General features: G+C 47.7%; 1 protein-coding gene across 1 annotated transcript; it reads right to left on the bottom strand.

The window, feature by feature from the left end:
* Nucleotides 1-7,878: 7,878 nt before the first annotated feature.
* Nucleotides 7,879-22,182, bottom strand: LOC149858403 (centrin-1-like). The gene is made up of 5 exons (XM_090059710.1): nucleotides 22,121-22,182; nucleotides 20,820-20,978; nucleotides 15,553-15,681; nucleotides 14,438-14,575; nucleotides 7,879-8,247 (listed from the first exon to the last, which is right to left on the bottom strand). Exons 1-5 carry the CDS (start codon nucleotides 22,121-22,123, stop codon nucleotides 8,161-8,163), a joined length of 516 nt encoding a protein of 171 aa, XP_089915836.1. The 5' UTR covers nucleotides 22,124-22,182; the 3' UTR covers nucleotides 7,879-8,160.
* Nucleotides 22,183-22,410: the final 228 nt, after the last annotated feature.

Here is a 22,410-nt window from a genome sequence, read left to right as displayed (position 1 = left end):
ACCCCAGGGAGATGGGAGTTCAAGAAGAGTGGTTGCTTCTCAAGGAAGCAATCCTCAATGCACAAGCTAAATCTATTCCAACACGGAGGAAAGGCAGCAAGAAGGCACAGTAGCCCTCCTGGCTGTCCAGGGACCTAGCAGACCTCCTGTGGCTAAAAAGGAAAGCCTACAAAGGATGGATGACAGGATTCACCTCCAAGAAGGATTATTCTGCGCTGGTCCGGTCCTGCAGGGAGCAAACCAGGAAAGCCAAGGCTGCAACTGAACTCCAACTAGCTTCAAGCATCAAGGACAACAAAAAGTCCTTTTTCAGATATGTGGGGAGCCGGAGGAAAAGCAAGGGCAACGCTGGACCCCTGCTAAACCAGATGTGGCAACTGACAACTGATGCCCAGGAAAAAGCCAACCTATTAAATAGGTACTTTGCGTCAGTCTTTCATCAGTCACATGGGACGCCCATGCCTGCTATGGGACAGGGAGATCCGGGTGATGGGGGTCCCCTACCCTCCATAAATGCTGACTTCGTGAAGGAACATGTTGAGAAGCTGGATGCCTTCAAGTCAGCCGGCCCTGACAATCTGCACCCCAGGGTACTCAAAGAGCTGGCGAGCATCATAGCCCAGTCCCTGGCACGGATCTTTGAAAACTCCTGGCACTCTAGTGTAGTGCCCAAAGACTGGAAGAAGGCCAATGTGGTGCCGATCTTCAAGAAAGGGAGGAGAGTGGATCCGGCTAACTACAGGCCCATTAGCCTGACTTCTATCCTGGGGAAGATCTTAGAAAAGTTTATTAAGGAGGCCATCCTTGAAGGACTGGCCCAGGCTAACATTCTAAGGGATAGCCAGCATGGGTTTGTTGCGGGTAGCTCTTGTTTGACCAATCTCATTTCCTTCTATGACCAGGTGACCTATCACCTGGACCAGGGAGATGAGATTGATGTCATATATCTTGACTTCAAAAAAGCTTTTGATCTGGTATCCCATGATCACCTCTTGGTAAAACTGGCCAGTTGTGGCCTTGGCTCCACCACAATCCACTGGCTGGGAAATTGGCTCCGTGGTCAGACCCAGAGGGTTGTAATTGATGGCAGTCACTCATCGTGGTGCCCTGTGACCAGTGGGGTCCCTCAAGGCTCTGTCCTGGGACCCATCCTGTTCAACATCTTCATTAACGATGTGGACATTGGAGTCAGGAGTGGACTGGCCAAGTTCACCGATGACACCAAACTTTGGGGCAAAGCATCCACGCCAGAAGATAGGCGGGTGATCCAGGCTGACCTGGACAAGCTCAGCAAATGGGCAGACGAGAACCTGATGGTGTTTAACACTGAAAAATGCAAGGTTCTCCACCTTGGGAGGAAAAACCTGCAGCTTCATTATAGGCTCGGCAGTGCTACGTTGGATAGCACTACAGAAGAAAGAGACTTGGGGGTCATCATTGACCACAAGATGAACATGAGCCTGCAATGCGATGCTGCGGCTAGTAAAGCGACCAAAACGCTGGCGTGCATCCATAGATGCTTCTCGAGCAAATCCCGGGACGTCATTCTCCCCTTGTACTCGGCCTTGGTGAGGCTGCACCTGGAGTACTGCGTCCAGTTTTGGGCTCCACAATTCAAAAAGGATGTGGAGAAGCTTGAGAGAGTCCAGAGGAGAGCCACGCGCATGATCAGAGGTCAGGAAAACAGATCTTACGATGACAGGCTGAGAGCCATGGGACTCTTTAGCCTGGAAAAGCGCAGGCTCAGGGGTGATCTGATGGCCACCTATAAGTTTATCGGGGTGACCACCAGGATCTGGGGGAACGTTTGTTCACCAGAGCGCCCCAAGGGATGATGAGGTCGAACGGTCACAAACTCCTGCAAGACCGTTTCAGGCTGGACATAAGGAAGAATTTCTTTACTGTCCGAGCCCCCAAGGTCTGGAACAGTCTGCCAGCGGAGGTGGTTCAAGCGCCTACATTGAACACCTTCAAGAGTAAATTGGATGCTTATCTTGCTGGGATCCTATGACCCCAGCTGACTTCCTGCCCTTTGGGCAGGGGGCTGGACTCGATGATCTCCCGAGGTCCCTTCCAGCCCTGATGTCTATGAAATCTATGAAATCATGCAAAGGCCTTGCTACCATGTTGCAGGAGGAACATGCTTAGCAGAGTGCTAGACTGCATTCCTGGACCAAACATCTGAAGATGTTCCGTATTCTGCAACATTTTAAAGTACCTTTCCAACATCAAGTCCTAAGTGCATTGCTTGTTTTGTAATCCAGTCAAATGCAGTAGCAGTGCTATCTTCACTAACATTTCTGCCTTTGAATCTTGGATCCAAGAGATTTGCAGCAGCATGAAATGATTGGCAACAATATTCTTCCTGTCTGTTAATAAAGTCTTTCACTTTTCTTTCTTCTGTACTTGTAAGCGGAGATACACTTAGATTCTCAAAAACAATTGATTTTATCTGGGTCATTTGTTAAGGAATGTCTGACAAAACTGCACTGTCTGATTCAGATGCAGTGATTGCTGCAGACATTGGTTTTAGAATCTTCAGGGAGTTATGCAGCTGAACCCAAAAGACATCCTCATCAAGTACAGTGTTCCTTACACTTCTGGGTACTTTAAGATCCTCATTGATTACTGTTTCTTGAAGAGCTTCTTTGTTTTTTAGTAAACTTTCAAATGAGACCGCCACTCCACCCCATCTAGTTTTACTACAGAGTTTGAGTGCCACTATTTCATTCTTTCCATTCTTTTCTTCCTGCTTCTTCTTAAAGACTGCAGATACAATGTGAGTAGCTTTTATATGTTTTATAACTTCTTTTGCTCTTCTATAGATCTTTTTGCAGAGTGTCCAACTTCATGATGTCATTAAGAAGCAAGTCTAGCCATAGGATGAAATTCCTAGTGGAGAAATACATGGATAATTATTCATTATGATCTCCCATGCTGCTTTCATGTTGCTTGCATTGTCAGTCAGCAAAGCAAATACTTTACCACTCCTAATCTTCTGTAGGACTTCACATATTTTACTACTGATATATTTTGCAGTATGCCTGTTTCAATGCTTCTGTAAAAAAATGGTTGAGGTGTTGTTATCAGAAAGTTCTCCCCGCACATTTGTCTATCCCTCTGTAAGTACTGCAAGACACAGTGCTTTGTTGATTTTTCCTTGCAAAGAGTGAATTACATGTTCATATTCTGACTCTAAAAAAGGCTTGCTCAAAGAATGTCTGCTAGGCAAAAGGTATGATGGTCTTAGTAATCTAAAAACCTCCTGCCATTATGCATTTTCAGATTTTCACAATGGTGTCTGTGAAGGAGAAAAAACTCATAACATGGAAGGCCAGCAGACTGGAATGGAAGGAAAATACCCACCACACTTGCTGAGCAGCATCTTTTTCAGGATTGGAGGAGGGAGGCTGCCCAAAGGTATTTCTGGCCCAGGAGAGGGGCAGAGAGGGATCAGTCCCCTGCAGGCTGCAGGGAGAGAGGAGCAGCTGAGTGTCCCAGCAGGCAAGGGCTGCAGAATTTGCCTGAAGAATGCTGTGGGAGTGACCCTGAGCAGGAGGCAGGTGGAGGCCTGCACACATGCAGCTGGTGGTAATCTCCAGAGTGGAGCTGCAGCTCAGGAACCAGAGAAAGGGAATCCACAAGGCCTGTGATAATCTTCAGAGCAGAGTTTTCAACAGAGGATCTGGAGGAGGGCCTGAGGGAAAACTAGTTACAGGTAGGGCCTTCCTGGACATGGGGGAGACCCCAAGGAAACTGTGAATGTTCATAGGGGTGCAGGGCAGCCCGGCACATCTGGACTGGACTAAGGGATTTTCTTGATCATTGTGATTGGGATTTTGAGAACCTGATTCTGGGTAAAGGGGACATGGACAGAGTCCGACAAGGAGGCTGAGAGCAGCCGGGGTTTTCCTTGGGTTTTTTGCCTTTTCTTTTGATATGTGAGCACAGGCCAAGACCAGCCCTGGAAGGGTGTACCTAATCAAGACCAAAGGTCACCCTGGGGTAGAGGGCCAAATAAGACCACAACAGGCAGCACTGCAACCTGGCTGCAGAAGAATTGTGTGAGTACCATCTGGAGAGGCTAGGCTGAGGTAAAGGGGAGGTTTGGAGCCCCACAAAAGAAAACAGGATCAAGACCAGGCAGGATCATCTTGGGCAGTGCCTCCTGGAAATATATTTTATCAAAGTTGTAGCAGGAAAAAAAACATAAGACCAACTTCCTGGCAGACCAAGTTATCCAAAGCCAAGGTCCACCCTGTTGCTGCCTGTAGGCAGACGAGCTCAGGGTAGTGGTAGCAAGCCCTACAACACATACAGCCGTCACAGCATCCCAGAAAAATATATTGCTCTTGCAAGACCTTGGTCAATTTTTTCCTGATCTTCAGGTGTCATCTTATGAATAAATGAAGCTATTAAGAGTCTTTTGTATACAGTTAGTTGCATATTGGTTACTTGAGGATGTTCATTGGGCAACCCTTGTGACGCTGATATTACAGAAGAAGCAGCAGCAGGAGGAGGACTTCTGGATCAAGAATGTTGGAAAGAGCTACTTGCACTTTCATCATCACGATCTACCTCCTCCTCACTTACACCCATGAAGAATTTTTTAATGTCTGCAGGACACTTCTTATATACAAGGATGTGTTTGGTCATCCTAGTAGCATTTGGAAATGCATATTTCATTTGACAGTGTTTGAAAATCACAATTTTTTGTCAGAATAACTTGCAGTGTGGAAATGCCTCCGTATGCTAGAAGTTGATCGCATCATTTTGCTGAGAAAGAAAAAAGAAAAATGTAATTTAGTGGCTAGCTTGCACATATAAACTTAGTACAAATTTACTAATGTATGGAGGAGAGGCCTCCTCAGAGTTAACTGTGAACAACTTCCCTGCCCTGCAGGCCTCACCTCACTGCTAAGGTTGGGTGATTTGTCACAAAACATTAGATTAGTAGGACTTCAATTATGAATTACATAGGTTATGATAATATACTAATGCAGCTAAAATATAGTTTAATATACTGAATTCAGATACATTTAAATGCTTACCTTTCAGTAAAGAATTATACTTTCTTTCAGTTTCTTTGTGCTCCTTCTATACTTCTGTGAATCTCAAAGTCACAGGGCCAGGAGAAGGCAGGTTCCTTCCAACTCCAAAACCTTTAGATTTGCTCTGTCTCCTCTTCTGAGGCTTTTGAGAAAGCACAGCAATAAGCTCCTTGTTTCTAATCACTACAGGAACAAATGGATGCTGTTGCTAGTGTCCATTCCCAGTCCTTTGAGGCCTAGTCAGAAGGACAGCAGCAAATCCATCAAGCTCTAGATCAAAAGTCAACAATAGATGAAGTCCACAGGCCAAGAAGGCACTGAATTCTTCTTCCTTCTCTTGTGAAAATTGTAGTGCCCCCTGGCGGCAGAAATGCCTCTTGTTCTTGCATTTGAGAGTTGTACTGTACTGCTTGTCCTCAGTGTACAGGAATTGTAATGAACTGATACTGTAGATAGTTTTACATAAAATTCTTTCTATTACATAGTGCACCCACCTGGCCTCGTGTAGATGCTCCCTGGCCACCTTGGAGCATGCACCTAGGGTCTACCATGGTAACTGCTCCTGTGGCCTTGATATCGGGTCATGTTCTCCCCAAGGGAAGCCCCAACACTTGCCTACCATGACTTGGATCTTCCGTTTAGTTGTGGGGCTCCCTCCAGTCACTCTCCGCAGGTCAGGCATTACTCTTAGTGGGTGATCTTGGGGCTCCACCTCCCCTACACCCCAACCATGCCTCTTAGGGCAACCAATCAATGGTCAGTCAACTCGCCCTCCAGTGTTGTCTCCTGTGGCCTCTCCATCTGTCCTGATCCCAGTCTTCCTTACTCCACTCAGGTGCCCTCAGGACAGTGAACTGTCCTTGATGGTGTGCTGGTACCTCTTCTCTGCACCAAGGTCCCCAATGCAGTCCCGGCTCGCTCCGCCCTTCAAGTAGTGCTTGCAGCCCCTTTTACCTGCCCTGGGACTCAGGAAAAGATTAAGAAAAGAAACAACTAACTGAAACTCTGGAGGAGGGTCTCAGCCCACCCCCACTCATGTTCCCGGCATCTGCAGACTATTGTCCCTTGATGCCTTCCTCCCCAGTCCAGCTTCCCTGCCATCAGGGGTTGCATCCCCTTAATTACTGTTGGACCCTTCTGAAGGGTCCCTCCTTGGTCTCTCTCTCTCTTGGCCGTGCAGTCCTTGCCCAGCTCAGGGGACAGCTCCACAGCCTGTTCTCTGCCACATCCCCACAGCTGCTTCCTCATCTCCAGCCTTTATCTCTGCTGGGTGGCATTCGTGGATGACATCATCTCCCCACACCAGTCTCAGCTGCAGGAAAAGTGGCTGACAAACCACGCAGGCATTCTGTCTTGGCACGACTCAGCTGGCCCAACTGTTTCTGAAAAAGATATATTTGCCCTGTCTTCAGGGCTTTTCTGTTTGTTGTGGTGGCGAGTTGTTTCTGCCTTGAGCCCTGCCACAGAGTGGGTCTCCTGCCTCTTTTTTTTCATCCCCCAGGACACATAGTTATTAGAAAACATTTTGGGGGAGTAAAGGATAGCAATATATGAACACGTTATCTTAAAAATGTTATTCATAATTCTAAAATAAAACATTTCATAAGAGGTTTTTTTAATTTTTCCAAAACATTTCAACTTTTTCTGAGAACAAAAAAAAAAGTCCTCAGAAAAAAACCCAGTTTTTTCTGAATTTTTATGGGGGTTTTTTTTGGAACTTCACATCTCTATGCTGCACTACTCAAAACACCTGGCTGAGAATGCAAATGGAGCAAGCATCCCTCTCCCTTGCTCCCTCCTGCCTTGAGGGGATTGGCCACCCACTCCTGTGGAAGAGGCCACAACCACATAAGATACATGTAGTGTGCTAAAGGATCATGGTGGGGAGGGCTAAAAACCTTTGAAGGATGGGTAGTCTGCTGTTGCATGCAAGTCATGTTACCCTCCTCCCCCTACCCACCCTGTGTGGACACAGGAACCCCTGCAGTCAACCCCACGACTCATCATTTCCCTCTAAGAAACAGCCCTGGACTGCATGAACTGAGTTTGCTAGGGTGGGGAACCAGAGTTTAGGCTGACTTTTGGCACCCGTGTCAGCATATGTCATGGTCTGCAACAGCAGAACCAAAGCTGTAGCTGCTTAGAGGGGAACCTGAACTGCTAGTGGTCTGCACTGACTGACCAAGCAGAGGTATGATGATTTAAAAGATGCTAGCTTTTTCCTTTCCTTGCTGGCTGGCTTGAAATGCATGGCCTGTAATAAAGTGTCTTTATCTATCCCTAATAAATTGTTGGCATGGGAGTGAATTCCATCACTGCTAATTTCTCAGGGTTGCTGGTAGGGTGAAAAGCTGGAGCTGGGAGTGCAGAGGGATTGAGTGGATTGTCCTAGTCTAAGGGCTTGTCTACACTTAAAAGACTTTGCTAATGTCATGGTCAGCCCTCCTCCCTGTGGAAACACAGATTACATCAGCAATCTTTTGCCAGTAAAATTTGAACCAATTCCCATACCAGTATAGTTTATTCCATTAAAGGGTATTCTTGCCAGTATAACTGCATTAGAGTTTGTTTGGTTAGGGGGATATGATTTTTTTTTCATTCTCCTAACCACTAGCTAGGCCAGGAAAAACTCATACCAGAAAGATTTCAAATTCCATACTACATATACCAGCAGCATTCATTTATTTAGGGTTATGGTCTTGTGAGGGGATTAATAGGATGAAATTGTGAAATAAAAAAAAATTAGGTGGAATATTATACAGTGGCTGAAGAGAGTAAATCAATAGAGAAATTTAGGATTCAACTAGAAATAATTATATACAAGTTTTATTGGGATATAGAAAATGATTTTCTGAACTTGAAAACAAGCAATGAATAAGCTGATTCTTTACCTGTGGTCAGAACACTACCCACAATCATTTTCAAATTCTGAAATTGAATTAAACAGTAGGAAATAAACAGCTAAAATCAGTAACTCACTCCCATTGCAAATATATTTCTAAAAAACACAAACTCTCTTCTTTTCCCCCAGAAGATTTGATGGATGCTGTAGATGTTCCTACCAACTATATTTTATGAGTGTTTGTGGGAAGAAAAGAGAAATGTCTAGCTACATGTTGGTCATTCTCATGATTTGCAGAAACTCCTGTTCATTCACTTCCCCATCTCCATCCATATCTGCTTCATCAATCATTTCCTGCAGGGCAGTAAAAGGCAGAAGCTGATCAAACATCTATCTCATAGGGCACATCTACAAGAGACAATAAATACTGTGCAGGTGTTACTGCACATTTATTTAGCACTGCACTAAAACTGAGCTAGTACTAGCAAGTACTAAAGAAATGCACAGTAACCAGAGTCACTGTGCAAAAGTGCCAGTGAATGTCTTTAGGTGATGCTACTACACAGCAGCCTAATAATACTGTACAGTAGCATATTAGCATTGTCCATGCTGTGACATGCTACTGCTTAGTATTTTTCAACTAAATAAAGAAAGTAAATCCAAACTACTGTAATCCTACTGAAGTCACTAGAGAGGGCACAAGCACAACATGGAGGAAGAGCTTAGGAATTGTGAGTGTATCTACATGTGCAATTAATGCACCAAAAACTTACTGCATGGTAAAACACTGTGCAGTAAGCTTTCTGTGAGAACATGTCTCCATGTGCACCAGACAGGAGCAAATTTGCTCCCAACAGGAACAGCTCAGGGCAGGAATACTCCTACTTGCTGTCCCACCATATGGTAGTCAGAGGCAGCTCTAAGGTCATAGAATCATAGAATTATAGAAAATTAGGATTGGAAGGGACCTCAGGAGGCCATCCAGTCAAACCCCCTGTTCAAAGCAGGACCATCCCCAATTAGATCATTCCAGGCAGGGCTTTGTTGAGCCGGGCCTTAAAAACCTGCCAAGAAAGGAGATTCCACAACCTGTCTAGGTAACCTGTTCCAGTACTTTACCACCCTCCTAGTGAGAACGTTTTTTCCTAATATTCAATCTAAACTTTCCCTGCTGCAACTTGAGACCACTGCTCCTTGTTCTGCCATCTGTCACCACTGAGAACAGTCTAGCTCCATCCTCTTTGGAAAGACCCTTCAAGTAGTTAAAGCCTGCTATTAAATCCCCTCTCACTCTTCTTGTCTGCAGACTAAATAAACCCAGTACCCTCAGCCTCGCCTCATAAATCATGTGGCCCAGCCCCATACCATTTTTGTTGCCCTCCGCTGGACTCTCTCCAACTTGTCCACATCCTTTCTATAGTGGGGGGCCCAAAACTGGACACAGCACTCCAGATGTGGCCAGTGCAGAATATTGCACTTGTCCTTGTTGAACCTCATGAGATTTCTTTTGGCCCAATACTCCAATTTGTCTAGGTCACTCTGGAGTACTGTGTCTAGTACTGGACGCTGCAGTTCAAGTGGGATGCAGACAACCTGGAAAGGGTCCAAAGAAGAGCCACTGGTATGACTGGAGGCCTGCAGGGAAAGCCCTATGAGGAACGGCTAAAGGACCTTAACCTTTTCAGCCTCTCCAAGAGAAAGCTGAGAGAAGACCTTGTGGCAGCGTATAAATTCATTAGGGGAGAACAACACAAAGTAGGCGATGATCTGTTTACCAGGGCATCCCCTGGAACAACAAGGAACAAGGGCCGTAGGCTACTAGAGAGAAGATTTAGACTGGACATTAGAAAAAAGTTCTTCACAGTCAGGGTTGTCAGGATCTGGAATGGGCTCCCAAGGGAGGTGGTGCTCGCCCCATCCTTGGGAGTCTTCAAGAGGAGCCTGGACAGGCACCTGGCTGAGATCATATGATCCCAGATTTGGTGACTTTTCTTGCCTGCCAGGGGCAGGGGTCAGACTGGATGGCTCACTGAGGTCCTTTCCAGCCCTAGAATCTATGAATCTATGAATCTCAGCCCTACCCTCCAGTGTTATTTACTACTTCCTCCAGCTTGGTGTCACCTGTGAACTTGCTGAGGATGCAATCTATCCCATCTTCCAGATTGTTAATGAAGATATTGAACAAAATTGGCCCCAGGACTGAACCCTGGGGCACCCCAGTTAACACCATCTGCCAACTAAAACATCATCAAGGAAATCATTACCAACATCCTAACAGAAGGTAATATTCGGAGAGATAGCCAACACAACTTTGTGTGGGTAGATCTTCTCTGACCAACCTGATTTCCTTCTATGATCAGGTGACACATCACCTGGACAAAGGCGAAGAGGTGGATATCATTTTCTTGGACTTCAAGAAAGCCTTTCACCTGGTGTCCCATGACATCCTCATGGAAAAATTCGGGAATTGAGACCTAGACAATTTCATGGTCTGATGGCTGGGGAACTGGCTCTGTGAACAGACCCAGAGAGTGACAGTTGATGGAACCAAATCAACTTGGTGCACTGTAACCAAGGGTTGGTGCATCCCCCAAGGTTCCGTTCTCAGACCTGTACTCTTTAATGTGTTTATAAATGACCTGGACTCAGGTATTATAAGCAGACTGGCTAAGTTTGCTAATGATACCAAACTATGGGAGAGTACACCACCCTAGAGGATATGCTGGAGATCCAGGCTGACCTTGAGAGGCTTACAATGTGGGCCAATCAAAACCTGATGGCATTCACTGCCAAGAAATGCAAGGTGCTCCACCTTGGGAGAAAGAACCCACAGCACACTTATAGGCTTAGCAGTGCTACACTAGGTAGCACCCCATCAGAAAGAGACTTGGGGGTCATGATTGACCACAAGATGAACATGAGCCACCAATACGATGCCACGGCTGGCAAAGCAAACAAAACTCTGGCCTGCATCTTATGATGCATCTCAAACAAGACCCGGGAAGTCATCCTCGCACTGTACTCAGCTTTGGTGAGACCACAGCTGGAATACTGTGTCAAGTTCTGGGCTCTGCAATACAGAAAGGCTGTGGAGAAGCTTGAGAGAGTCTAGAGGAGAGCCATGCAAATGATTACATGACAAGAGAGAAGGCCTTATGAGGAAAGGCTGAGAGACATGGGATTCTTCAGCCTGGAGAAGCGTAGGCTCAGGGGTGACTAGATGGCAGCCTATAAGTATATAAGGGTGTGCAACAGGAACTGGGAGAATGTCAGTTCACCAGGGCACTCCTTAGGAGTAGCAGGTCCAATGGTCACAAACTCTTGGAAGACTATTTTAGGCTGGACATAAGGAAAAACTTCTTTACTGTCTAAGTCCCCAAGGCCTGGAATAGACTCCCACCAGAGGTGGTGCAGGCACCTACTCTGGATTCCTTTAAGAAACACTTGGATGTCTATCTTGCTGGAATCATTTGACCCCTGCTGACTTCCTGCCCCTTCCAGCCCTAATGTCTATGAAACTAGACATTGAACAATTCATTACTACCCATTGAGCCCAACAATTCAACCAGCTTTCTATCCAGCATACAGTCCATTCATCCAACCCATACTTCCTCAACTTGCTTGCAAGAATGCTGTGGGAGTTGGTATCAAAAGCCTTGCTAAAGTCAAGATATATTATATCCACTGCTTTCCCTGCATCCATGGAGCCAGTTATCTCATAATAGAAGGCAATCAAATTGGTCAGGCATGACTTTCCCTTGGTGAACCCATGCTGACTGTTCCTAATCACCTTCTTCTCCTCCAAGGGCTTAGAAATGGATTTTTGAAGACCAGTTCCATGATTTTTCTGGGGACTGAGGTGAGGCTGACTGGTATGTAGTTCCCTGGATCTTTCTTCTTCCAGTTCTTAAATATGGGCACTATATTTGTCCTTTTCCAATTGTCTGGGACCTCCCCCAATCACCACAAGTTTTCAAAGATAATGGCCAGCTGCTCTGCAATCACATCAGTCAACTCCTTCAGCACCCAGGCCCATGGACTTGTACAAATCCAGCTTTTCTAAATAGTTCCTAACCTGTTCTTTCACCACTGAGAGCTGTTTACCTTGGCCCCAAACTGTGTTTTCCAGTGCAGTAGTCCAGGAGCTGACCTTGCCAGAGAAGACCAAGGTAAAACAGGCACGGAGTACTTCAACCTTTTCCTCATTATCTGTCATTTGATTGCCTCCACCATTCAGTAAAAGACCCATACTTTCTCTGACCTTCCTCTTGTTGCTAACATACTTGTAGACACCCTTCTTATTACCCATCACATCCCTTGCTAGCTGCAACTCCAATTGCACTTTGGCCTTCCTGACTTTATCCCTGCATGCCCAGGCAATATTCTTATACTCCTCCCAAGTTGTTTATCAAAGCTTCCAATTCTTGTAAGCTTCCTTTTTGTATTTAAGTTCACCAAAAAGTTACCTGTTAAGCAAAGCTGATCACTTGCCATTATTTGCTATTCTTCCTGCACATTGGGATGGTTTGTTCCTGTGTCCTCAGTAAGGTTTCTCTAAAATAAAGCCAGCTCTCCTGGACTCCTTTCCCCCTCAGACTGGCCTCCCAGGGGATCCTGCCCATCAGTTCCCTGAAGGAGTCAAAGTCTGTTTTTCTGAAGTCAAGGGTCTATACTCTGCTGCTCTCCTTTCTTCCTTTTGTCAGGATCCTGAACTCAATCATCTTGTCGCCACTGCTGCCCAATTTGCCATCCACTTTTACATCCCCCACCAATTCTTCCGTTTGTGAACAGGTAGGTCAAGAAGAGCACGGCCCCTAAGTTGGTCCCTCCAACACTTGCACCAGGAAGCTGTTTGTAACAATCTCCAAAAACTTCCTGGATTGTCTGTGCACTATGGTATTGCCCTCCCAGCAGGTATTAAGGTGACTGAACGTGATTGAAGGTCAAGGTGACTGAAAGCCCATGAAAACCAGGACCTATGATCTGCAAACTTCCGCTAGTTGTCTGAAGAAAGCCTCATCTACTTCCTCCTGGTCTGGTGGTCTATAGCAGACACCCAGCACAATATGACCCTTGTTGCTCTCCCCTCTAACCAGAAACCAGAGACTTTCAATAGGCCTATCTCCAGTTTCATACTGGAGCTCTGAGCAATCATACGGCTCTTTTACATACAGCACAGCTCCTCCTCCTCTTCTCCCCTGCCTGTCACTCCTGAATAGTTTGTACTCATCCATGACAGTGCTCCAGTCACGTGAGCTATCCCACCCAAGTCTCTGTTATTTCAATCACATCACAGTTCCTCGATTGTGTGAGGACTTCCAGTTCTTCCTGCTTGTTTCCCAGGCTCCATGCATTCATGTACAGACACATGAGGTAACTAGCCAATTACCCTACTTTCTCGGGAAAAATGAGGCCTTCCCTATTGCCCCCTCCTGCTTCTGCTTCCTCCAGGTCCTGCTGCTTCCCCATATACCTCAGAAAGGCAGGGAACACCAGGGTCAGACCTGGGTTCTGTGGGGCAGCTGTTTCCCAGCCCCAACCCCAATCCACCAAATGGGGCAGGGACCTTGGAAATTATCCCCACCCCAGCAACTGTTTCCCAACCCCCTGCCCCAATCGGCTGGGGGGGCAGCTGGCAGTGAGCCCCCGGATGGACAGGGAATCCCTACCAAGCAGGGGCTGGCTGGGAACTGTCCCGCCAGTGGGGCAGCTGGCAGCGAGCCCCCAACTGGGTGGGGAATCCCCGGCCAGCCCCTGGCTGAGCATTGAAGCAAGAGCTCCCCAGTCCCAGAGCTACTAGGCTTCCCACTCCTGTGGGGAGCTAGGAGCCCTGCAGCACTGAGATAGGGATGGGGCAGAGAGGATCCTGGTCCCTGCACTAATCAGGTCCCAGCTCCTGGGAGGATCCAGGACCTGAGCAGAGCCAGGACTGGGCCCCTTGCTGGTGTGGCTGACTTGCTCTTGATCAGTGTCTACACTAGCCCTACTATGCAGTAACTTCTGCACAGTTATTTTAGTACATGTATTTACAGGTACAGGTAGTCCTCGACTTACGACTTTTGAGTTATGATGAATGGCACTTGCAACCTTTATAAATTTCCACCCTGTTTCAAGGTTCCAACGTGGATTTCGACTTTACAGCACTCAACACTGCTGCCTCCACCTGGTAAGTCTCTTGTGGTGAGGAGGAGGGGGTATGAATAGTGTGCATTTAATGCATCTACTGTGCATTAGCATCACAAGAAGAGCATGTGCCAGTGCTACTGCATTTCTTAGGAGACTGACTTTTGTCCTCCTGCAGTAACACAGAACATGTCATAGCGGACCCTTTCTGTCAAATCCAGTATCCATCCTTTGACTGTTACCTGATGCTTCTGACGAAGGTAAAAAATCACTCTCCTGATTTGTAAACCATAACAGAAACAAGGAAAAGCCACTAGTCAAGTAAGTTGGATTCAGAAAACTATACAGCTTACCTACTACCTAAATTAAACTCCCTTGAAACAATGACTCCCTCCCAACTAAAGTGCTATGCATTACCAACCTGCAGTTCTTCATCTGTAAGATTTTCCCCAATCTCATTAGCCACACATTTGAGGTTTTCAAATGAGATTTTGCCAGTTCCATTCTGATCATACAGCTTGAAGGCTTTCAAAATATCCTCTTTGGAATCTGGCTCAGACTTAAAAAAAAAAACATGAAACAAGGTTATAAAACCGTGAGGGGGAGTGCCGCCTCCTGAAATTCTCTCTGGCACACATTTGACTACTAGTTTTAGGAATCAGAGATGAGAGATAATTTTGCCACTGTAGAGTTTATTTGTTGTCACAATTTTACATTTCTCACATTTTTTAATGTTTTAATTAAACACAAACAAAGTTACCTGCACACTGCAGGAAAACCAGAGCTGGTATCTTGGCAATACTTCAGGTAAGAATTGAACCTTAACCAGGAGGGCAGTGCCTAGCAAGTATTCAAAGCCACGGGCCAGAGTAACCCAGCTTGGGTTCAAAGTGAGCCAGTGTTCTGACCCAGCTGCTGCTGCCACATCTCCTTGGCTACAGCTTGGGTACAGCTCCTTTCAACCCAGGCCCAGAGTAGCAACTTGCTACTCAACTCCAGCGGGGATGTGAGCAAAAACCCCTGACCAAGGAATGCCACTAGAGCTCCCTGCTTCCAAAGCCCCCTGGCTCTTCAAACCAGATCCAATGTTTCTGGGCACCATATGTACTGACCCCTACTCTAAGGTATAAGGGCCAAAGATGGTACTGATGGTTTTAATGGCTCTTCCAAAACAGTTTTCCTTTGGATATTATTTTTCTCTTGTTTATTCACTATAAGACTATATGTGTTAATTACTGCCTAAATAGTTAGACAATTTACTGTACAATAATAACAACTTTGTAAAAAGGAAGAGACATGTCAACTGTCAAATGGGCTACCCTCCATCTCCTTCCCTCTCATTTTTTCTCTCTCTCTCTCTCTTTCTCTCTCTCTCTCTCTCCCTTTTAGTATTTCATTCTGGATAGTATTTTGAAAAGAAACTGCTGAACTCTTTCCTGTTGGATTCTGAGTGCCATTAACTGCCACTAAAGCTACAAGGAAATGAGAGTGCTTAAAGGGTGATTAGACCCCTGCTGATTAACCTGATTTACATACCATTTTCTGAGTCATCGCATGCAAAAATAAATCAAAGTTGATCTTCCCAGACCCTTCTTTATCAACTTCTGATATGATTTTCTTCATCTCATCTTTCTTGGGTTCATAGCCCAGAGCTCTTATGGATACCTGCAATGATGGGTAAAAATAGGGGGCATCTCAGTGGGCAATATAAATAAAAGCAAACGGAGGTGAAAGGGACAGTTATACTCTAAGGCATACCTGGAGCCTTGCAATGACATGGTATTATTGTTGTTGTCTTTGTTGTTTTTTGTTGTTCTTATTATCATTATTATTTATATTATAGCTGCTGCTGCTGCTAATGATGACAATAGCAGACAAACAGCATGTCAAAGAGCCAGTGAACTGATAAAGCAATGCTTTACTGTGCTGGAGGTACCTTGTTTTCCTCTTTTAATTACATTGCTTATGAAGTAAATGATCACCAGAAAGTATACATCCTGGTCTCTGCACACCTGGCCATAAGTGTTAATAAAGGATCAGAAACCATGTTGCAAAGGGCAAGATTCAAGGAGCTCAATCTTCCCTGTTTATCAAAAGGAGGTGAAGGGACAACTTGATTAGTCTGTAAGTCACTATATTGGGAACAAATCTGATAATAGGGGGGCTCTTAAATCTGACAAAGATAGAATACAATCTGATGTCTGTAAGTTCAAGCTAGACAAATTCAGATTTAAAATAAGGTGCAATTTTTTTAACAATGAGGGAGTTAATCACTGAAACATTTTATCAAGGGTTTTGATGGATTTGCTATAATTGGAAATGCTAAATCAAGATAGGGTGTTTTCCTAAAAGATACACTGAGCACGTCTACACATGTGCTTTAATATGCATTAGCCTATTTTAATCCTCATTAAAGCATCACAAAAATGCTGTTTAGCTAATGTCCATTAAAATAGGCTAATGCACCTTTCTCTAGTACTTCAGAATGGAGGGAACTTTTACATGTGCTCTAGATGGAGAGGGGGGTGGGCGGCACTTAAATTAGAGGGGCTCCAAGAGCCTCTGTAATTAAAGTGCTGCCATGTCTCCTGTATCAGCAGCTCCATGCTTAAAAATGGTGGTGGGGATGCTTAAACAAAAACTTGTTTGGTGAGCTTTAGTTCAAGCACCTCCACCACCACTTTTAAGTGCCAGGACACTGATACATGAGATGCAGGAGGCTGCCGGAATGTGGTAATTGCCATGCTCCAGCAGCCTTGAGTAATCAAGTCTGCTCTGATGCACTGGAATTCCAGCACATCGGAGCAGCCTCTGAGCTCACATATAGGCACCCAGAGGTACTAGATTTAATGCGCATTACCCGAAGTACATTAATGAATGCGTACACATGCCCACTAATGTCCGACAAACAGGAATTAATTCAGAAGAGTCTGATGGCTTGTGTTGGGCAGGAAGTCAAACTCAAGGTTCACAATCGTCCTTCCTGGCCCTATTGCTTCATAGTTTCATAGTTTCTAGGGTCGGAAGGGACCTGAGCAGATCATCTAGTCTGACCCCCTGCCATGGCAGGAAAGAATACTGGGGTCAAATGACCCCAGCAAGATGTTCATCTAACCTCCTCTTAAACACCCCCAGGGTAGGAGCCTGCACCACTTCTCTTGGAAGCTGGTTCCAGACCCTAGCTGCCCTGACTGTGAAGTAGCACCTCCTGATATCTAACCTAAATCTACCCTCTGCCAGCTTGTGACCATTATTCCTGGTCACTCCTGGCAGTGCTCGGGGGAACAGTGACTCCCCCAATGCCTGCTGATCCCCCCTGACTAGTTTATAACAACCCACAAGATCCCCCCTCAGCCTCCTCTTGTGGAGGCTGAACAGGTTCAGGTCCCGTAGCCTCTCCTCATAGGGCATGCCCTGTTGACCCCTGATCATGCGAGTGGCCCTCCTCTGGACCCTCTCCATGCTGTCGGCATCCCTCTTGCAGTGTGGCACCCAGAACTGGACGCAATACTCTAGCTGCGGCCTGACCAGTGCCGCATAGAGGGGGAGGATCACCTCTTTGGACCTGCTCGAGATGCATCTGTGGATGCATGCCAAGGTGCAGTTGGCCTTCCTGACTGCCTCTCCACACTGCCAGCCCATGTTCATCTTGGAGTCAATGATGACCCCCAGATCCCTTTCCGCCTCCGTGCTGATAAGAGGGGAGTTCCCTAACCTGTAGGTATGGTGCCGGTTGTTCCATCACCTTGCACTTGTCTGTGTTGAAACCCATCCTATTCTCGTCCGCCCACCCTTGTAACCTGTCTAGGTCTGATTGTAGCCTGTTGCATCCTTCCAATGTGCCCACGTCCCCCCACATCTTAGTGTCATCAGCAAATTTGAACAGGATGCTTTTTACCCCCTCATCCAAGTCACTGATGAAGATGTTGAACAGTGCGGGCCCGAGGACCGAGCCCTGGGGGACCCCACTGCCCACATCCTTCCAGGTTGAGAAGGACCCATCCACCACCACCCTCTGGGTGCGGCCCTCCAGCCAGTTGGCGACCCATTTGTCTGTGTGGGTGTCTACACCACAGCCCCCCAGTTTCTTGATGAGAACGGGGTGAGAGACAGTGTCAAAAGCCTTCCGGAAGTCCAGGAAGACTATATCCACTGCTACCCCTGCATCTAATGATCTGGTGATCTGATCATAAAAGGCCACCAGGTTGGTCTGACAGGACCTTCCACTGATGAACCCATGTTGGTTGCCCCTAAGCATGCAGTCCCCTGCTGGCCCCTCCTGGATGTGTGCCAGCATAATTTTCTCAAACAGCTTGCCTAGGATCGAGGTAAAACTAACCGGCATAGTTTCCCGGGTCCTCCTTCCTGCCTTTTTTGAAGATGGGGACCACGTTGGCCCTCTTCCAGTCCTCCGGTACCTCACCAGAGCACCACGAGTGCTCGTAAAGCCATGCCAGGGGACTTGCAATGACCTCGGCCAGTTCCTTTAGAACTCTAGGGTGGAGATCATCCGGGCCGGCTGACTTGAATACGTCCAACCCTCTGGAAGTTCCCTAACTAAATCCTCGCTAACTCATGGCCCAGGTGTGCCTCCCCCGGGGCCCAAGGGGGGCCCAGCAGGGAGGTGGCTGTTCTGGTCCCTACTTAGGAAGACGGAGGCAAAGAAATCATTGAACATGTTAGCTTTGCCATCTGGTGTGACGACCAAGTTTCCCATCGCGTCCTGCAAGGGCCCCACATTACCCGGGACCTTCTTTTTACCCCCTATGTATTTAAAGAAGGACTTCTTATTGTCCTTAATCTGGGAAGCTAGCCCCAGTTCCATCTCTGCCTTGGCCTTCCTGACTGCCCCCCTACATCCCCGAGCAACTACAGAATAGTCATCCCTGGTGATGACCCCTTCTTTCCATTGGGTGTAAGCCTCCTTTTTAGCAAGGAGACATTCCCGGATGCTTTTGGTGAGCCACGGAGGCTTGTGTGCTCTCCTGCTCCCTTTGATCCTCATTGGGATTACCTTCCTTTGGGCTTGGAGGATCGCCTCCTTAAGGAGTGACCACTCTCCTTGGACACCTGGCTCCCCTCCCCTCCGGGACCTCAGCACTTCTCCAACTATCCTCCTTAGCTCGTTGAAGTTTGCCCTCCTAAAATCTAGGGCCGCTGCCTTACTGCATGCCTTTGCCACCTTGCGCTGGATGGTAAATTCCAGCAGGCGATGATTGCTGTTGCCCAGGTGGTTGAGCACCCGCAGCCTCCTCACCAGGTCATCACCCATGGCCAGCACTAGGTCCAACAAGGCATCTCTATAATTCAGGACTCTATGAACTAGGCTAAGGAATAGCCTGAGAGTCATAAAAGCTATGATAGCCTCTTTTTTTCTATCAGTATGGGCTATGTACATAGGCAGAGAAAATGAATGCACATACCACTATACAGCTACACCTGACTTCTCAGAACCTCTGAATTAAATTCCTGCTATATAGATCAGGGGTGTTCAACCACTGGCCTGTGGGCCAGATTCAGCTCCAGTGCCTTGCTATCCAGCCCACAGTGCTCCTCATGGATTTGTGGCTTTGCGCACTAAATCCCACATGCAGGGCAGTACATGGCCTAATCCCAGTGTGCAGTGACGGTGGCACTGGCCATAGAGCCCAATCCGAGGTGGAGCTGGCATGGGATCCCAGGGCCCTGAACATGGCAGAGGGGCTGGGAGGAGCTGGCTCAGGGCCCCAGAGCCCAATCCCTGCATGCAGGGCCAGGTGGAGGCAGCACAAGATCCTGGGGACCTGAACACAGCACGCTGGGCCAGGTGGCAGAGTGCCCCAGGGCTCCAATCTTGGCACCTGGAGATCAGCAGAGGCAGCACAGGATCCCAAGGCCCTGATCCCTGCATGTGGGGCCAGGCAGAGGCAGCACACCGTCTGGGGCCCCAATTCCGGCATAGGGGGCTAGGAGGAAGTGGTGCAGGTTCCCAGGGCCCCAATCCCAGAATGCAGGGCCAGGTGAGGGTAGTGTAGTCTGGATCCAGGCATGCAGGCTTGATCCTGTGACATGGGCTCCACTCCAATCTGGCCCACAGACCAGCCCTTCACAATTCATTTGACCTGAGAGGCCAAAAGGTTGAGCATCAATGTTATATATTAACTTTATGCAGGAAATGGGGCACAGCAGAAAAGATCCTTAGCTGGATCAGGAAATAAGACTGTTTGCATGATGGCACTGTGAGTGTCCATAGATTCTACCTCAGATCCAAGGAGCTGATGAAGCCCCTGGATCCATGTTCCTGACTAGGCTTGGTCTGTTATGCCATCAAGCAGAGATCAAGTTTTTAACCCATGGCAAAAATCAGCATGGGGAGTGAGGGGAAGAAGTGCCAAGTGCCAGAGAGCAGGGAAATGGGGTAGTTAGTCTTACCTGCCCCAGGGACTCAAAGCTGCTGCTGGTGCAGAGTAATCTGGCCCTGGTTGGCGCTGCTGCTACAGCACCGTAGACTCCCTGGAGAGCCACCCTTCTGGTGCCCATATAAATGGGCGCCTCAGGCTGGTACCCAGCTTGCCTACCCCTTGTTATGCTACTGCCTTCAAGAGTCACATGGGAACAGGAGAGGAAACCATAAGGAAAGTTAGTGAGCAGGTGAGCGGGCCTAAGTGCAAGGAGAATAGAACTGAGAGAAACCCTGAACTTCAGAGTGGCTTGAAACAGTTATTTAGCCTTAAACACGATGGTACAGACATATTATGCTCTCTGATGATTTAGGCCCTTCCATGAAGACCTAATTACTTGTGATTTCTTGGTAAAGACCTTGCCTTCAAGTCTTTAACATCGATCGTGCCAGTGCCATCGGTATCCAGCAAATCAAAGGCTTCTCGGAACTGTTGTTTCTGTTCTTCAGTGAGTACCAGCTTGGGGGCTGCCTTCTTCCTCTGGTAAACTGTCCCTGCTGATGGTTTCTTGAAGCTGGAAGCCTTAAAACATTAGTGAAAGAATAACTGCAATGATTTGTGTGGAGAGAGGGTTTAAAAAGTGAAAGAATTTCTTAGAGTGATATCTCTTATGGACCAACAAGGTTACATTCAAAAGCATTAGACAAGCTTTCAAATGCAACATTGTTCCTCTAACCTATGGTGAGCAAGGCTGCAGCAGAGGCAATGCAGTAAGACACAGACTTCTTGTTCTACCTTTGTCAGTTGGATTGAAGAGCCCTCTGTTCTCAATTTTTTTTAATCCTGAATAGTGTAGGCAGTATCAGATCACAAATGCTGTGTGCTGTTCTGCTCCCTACATCTTGAAAAGGATGTCATTGAATTACAAAAGTACAGAGATGGGCATGCAAAATGATCAGATGCCTGGAGGAGCTGCCATATAGATCGGGAGAGACTAAAGCTCAGACCCTTCTGCATGGAAAGAAGAAGGCTGAAGGGGGATATGACAGAGGTGCAATCATGAAGGGTGTGGGCCACGTTAACAGGGAACTGCTGTTCACCAAATCCCAGATACTAAACCTGGGGGGCACCTTGTTACATGGTATTAGGGCCTTGTTACATGGTAATTTTGGGCAGCTCCTTAACCGCTGGAGGATTGTCTGCATATGAACACCTGAAACTAGGTGGCTCAAAGTGACATCATTCCAGGGCAGGATTCTCTCTGATATTTGTTACCCAGCTCACATTAACCGGCAGGCACCCCACCTGCACCTCCTCCCCGCCAGCCTGGACTGGACCCGCCGCCCCGGGCACCCCGGGTCCGGCCCTGCTCCCTGCTCGCTGCGGCTGCCCAGCCCGTCTGTCTGAAGGCGCAGGCAGGGAGGGATTCACCTGCCACCCAGCTGCAGCTGCCCGGCTCTCTGGTGGGCTCAGCCAAGAAGAGCGGCAGGCGAGTCGGTCAACCCTTCCCTGCCTGCTTTCCTGGGCCACGAAGGGGCAGTGCAGGGACCCGGGGCGCGGGGGCGGGGCCGGACCCGGCCAGCAGGCGCGGGGGGCGTTTGCAGCGAGGTGTAGCCTAGAGCGGCCGCCCCCCGGGGGTAGCCCACGAGTGACGGCCCCGGCGCTGCTGTCCTCAGGCCCCAGATCCCGAGCGCGGCGGCGGCCCGGCCCAGCTCCGCTCTCACCATCGCGGCTCCGCGGCCACTGGCTACGGGGATCCAGACTGGGAGACCGGCAACAATTTCTGCTCACCCCATTGGCTAAGCGCTCTGCGCCGTTGCCGTGGCAACCAGCTCACCATTGGCTAAAGTTGGAGGGGGGGAAACCCGCTGGATGGCGATTGGCCAAACAGAGGAGAGGGCGGGGTGCAGAGAGGCGTTGATTGGCTGAGGCGCTGACGCGAGAAGAGTGGGCGTTCCAACAGGTCGGTGGGAGCGGGCTGGGATTCGGGGCGGGAGCTCCACCCCTCCGCCGG

The sequence above is a fragment of the Crocodylus siamensis genome, chromosome 8 (assembly GCF_052110815.1).
Source record: "Crocodylus siamensis isolate JL-2025a chromosome 8, ASM5211081v1, whole genome shotgun sequence".
In the NCBI taxonomy this organism is placed as follows: domain Eukaryota; kingdom Metazoa; phylum Chordata; order Crocodylia; family Crocodylidae; genus Crocodylus; species Crocodylus siamensis.
This window is presented reverse-complemented; position numbering and strand designations above follow the sequence as displayed.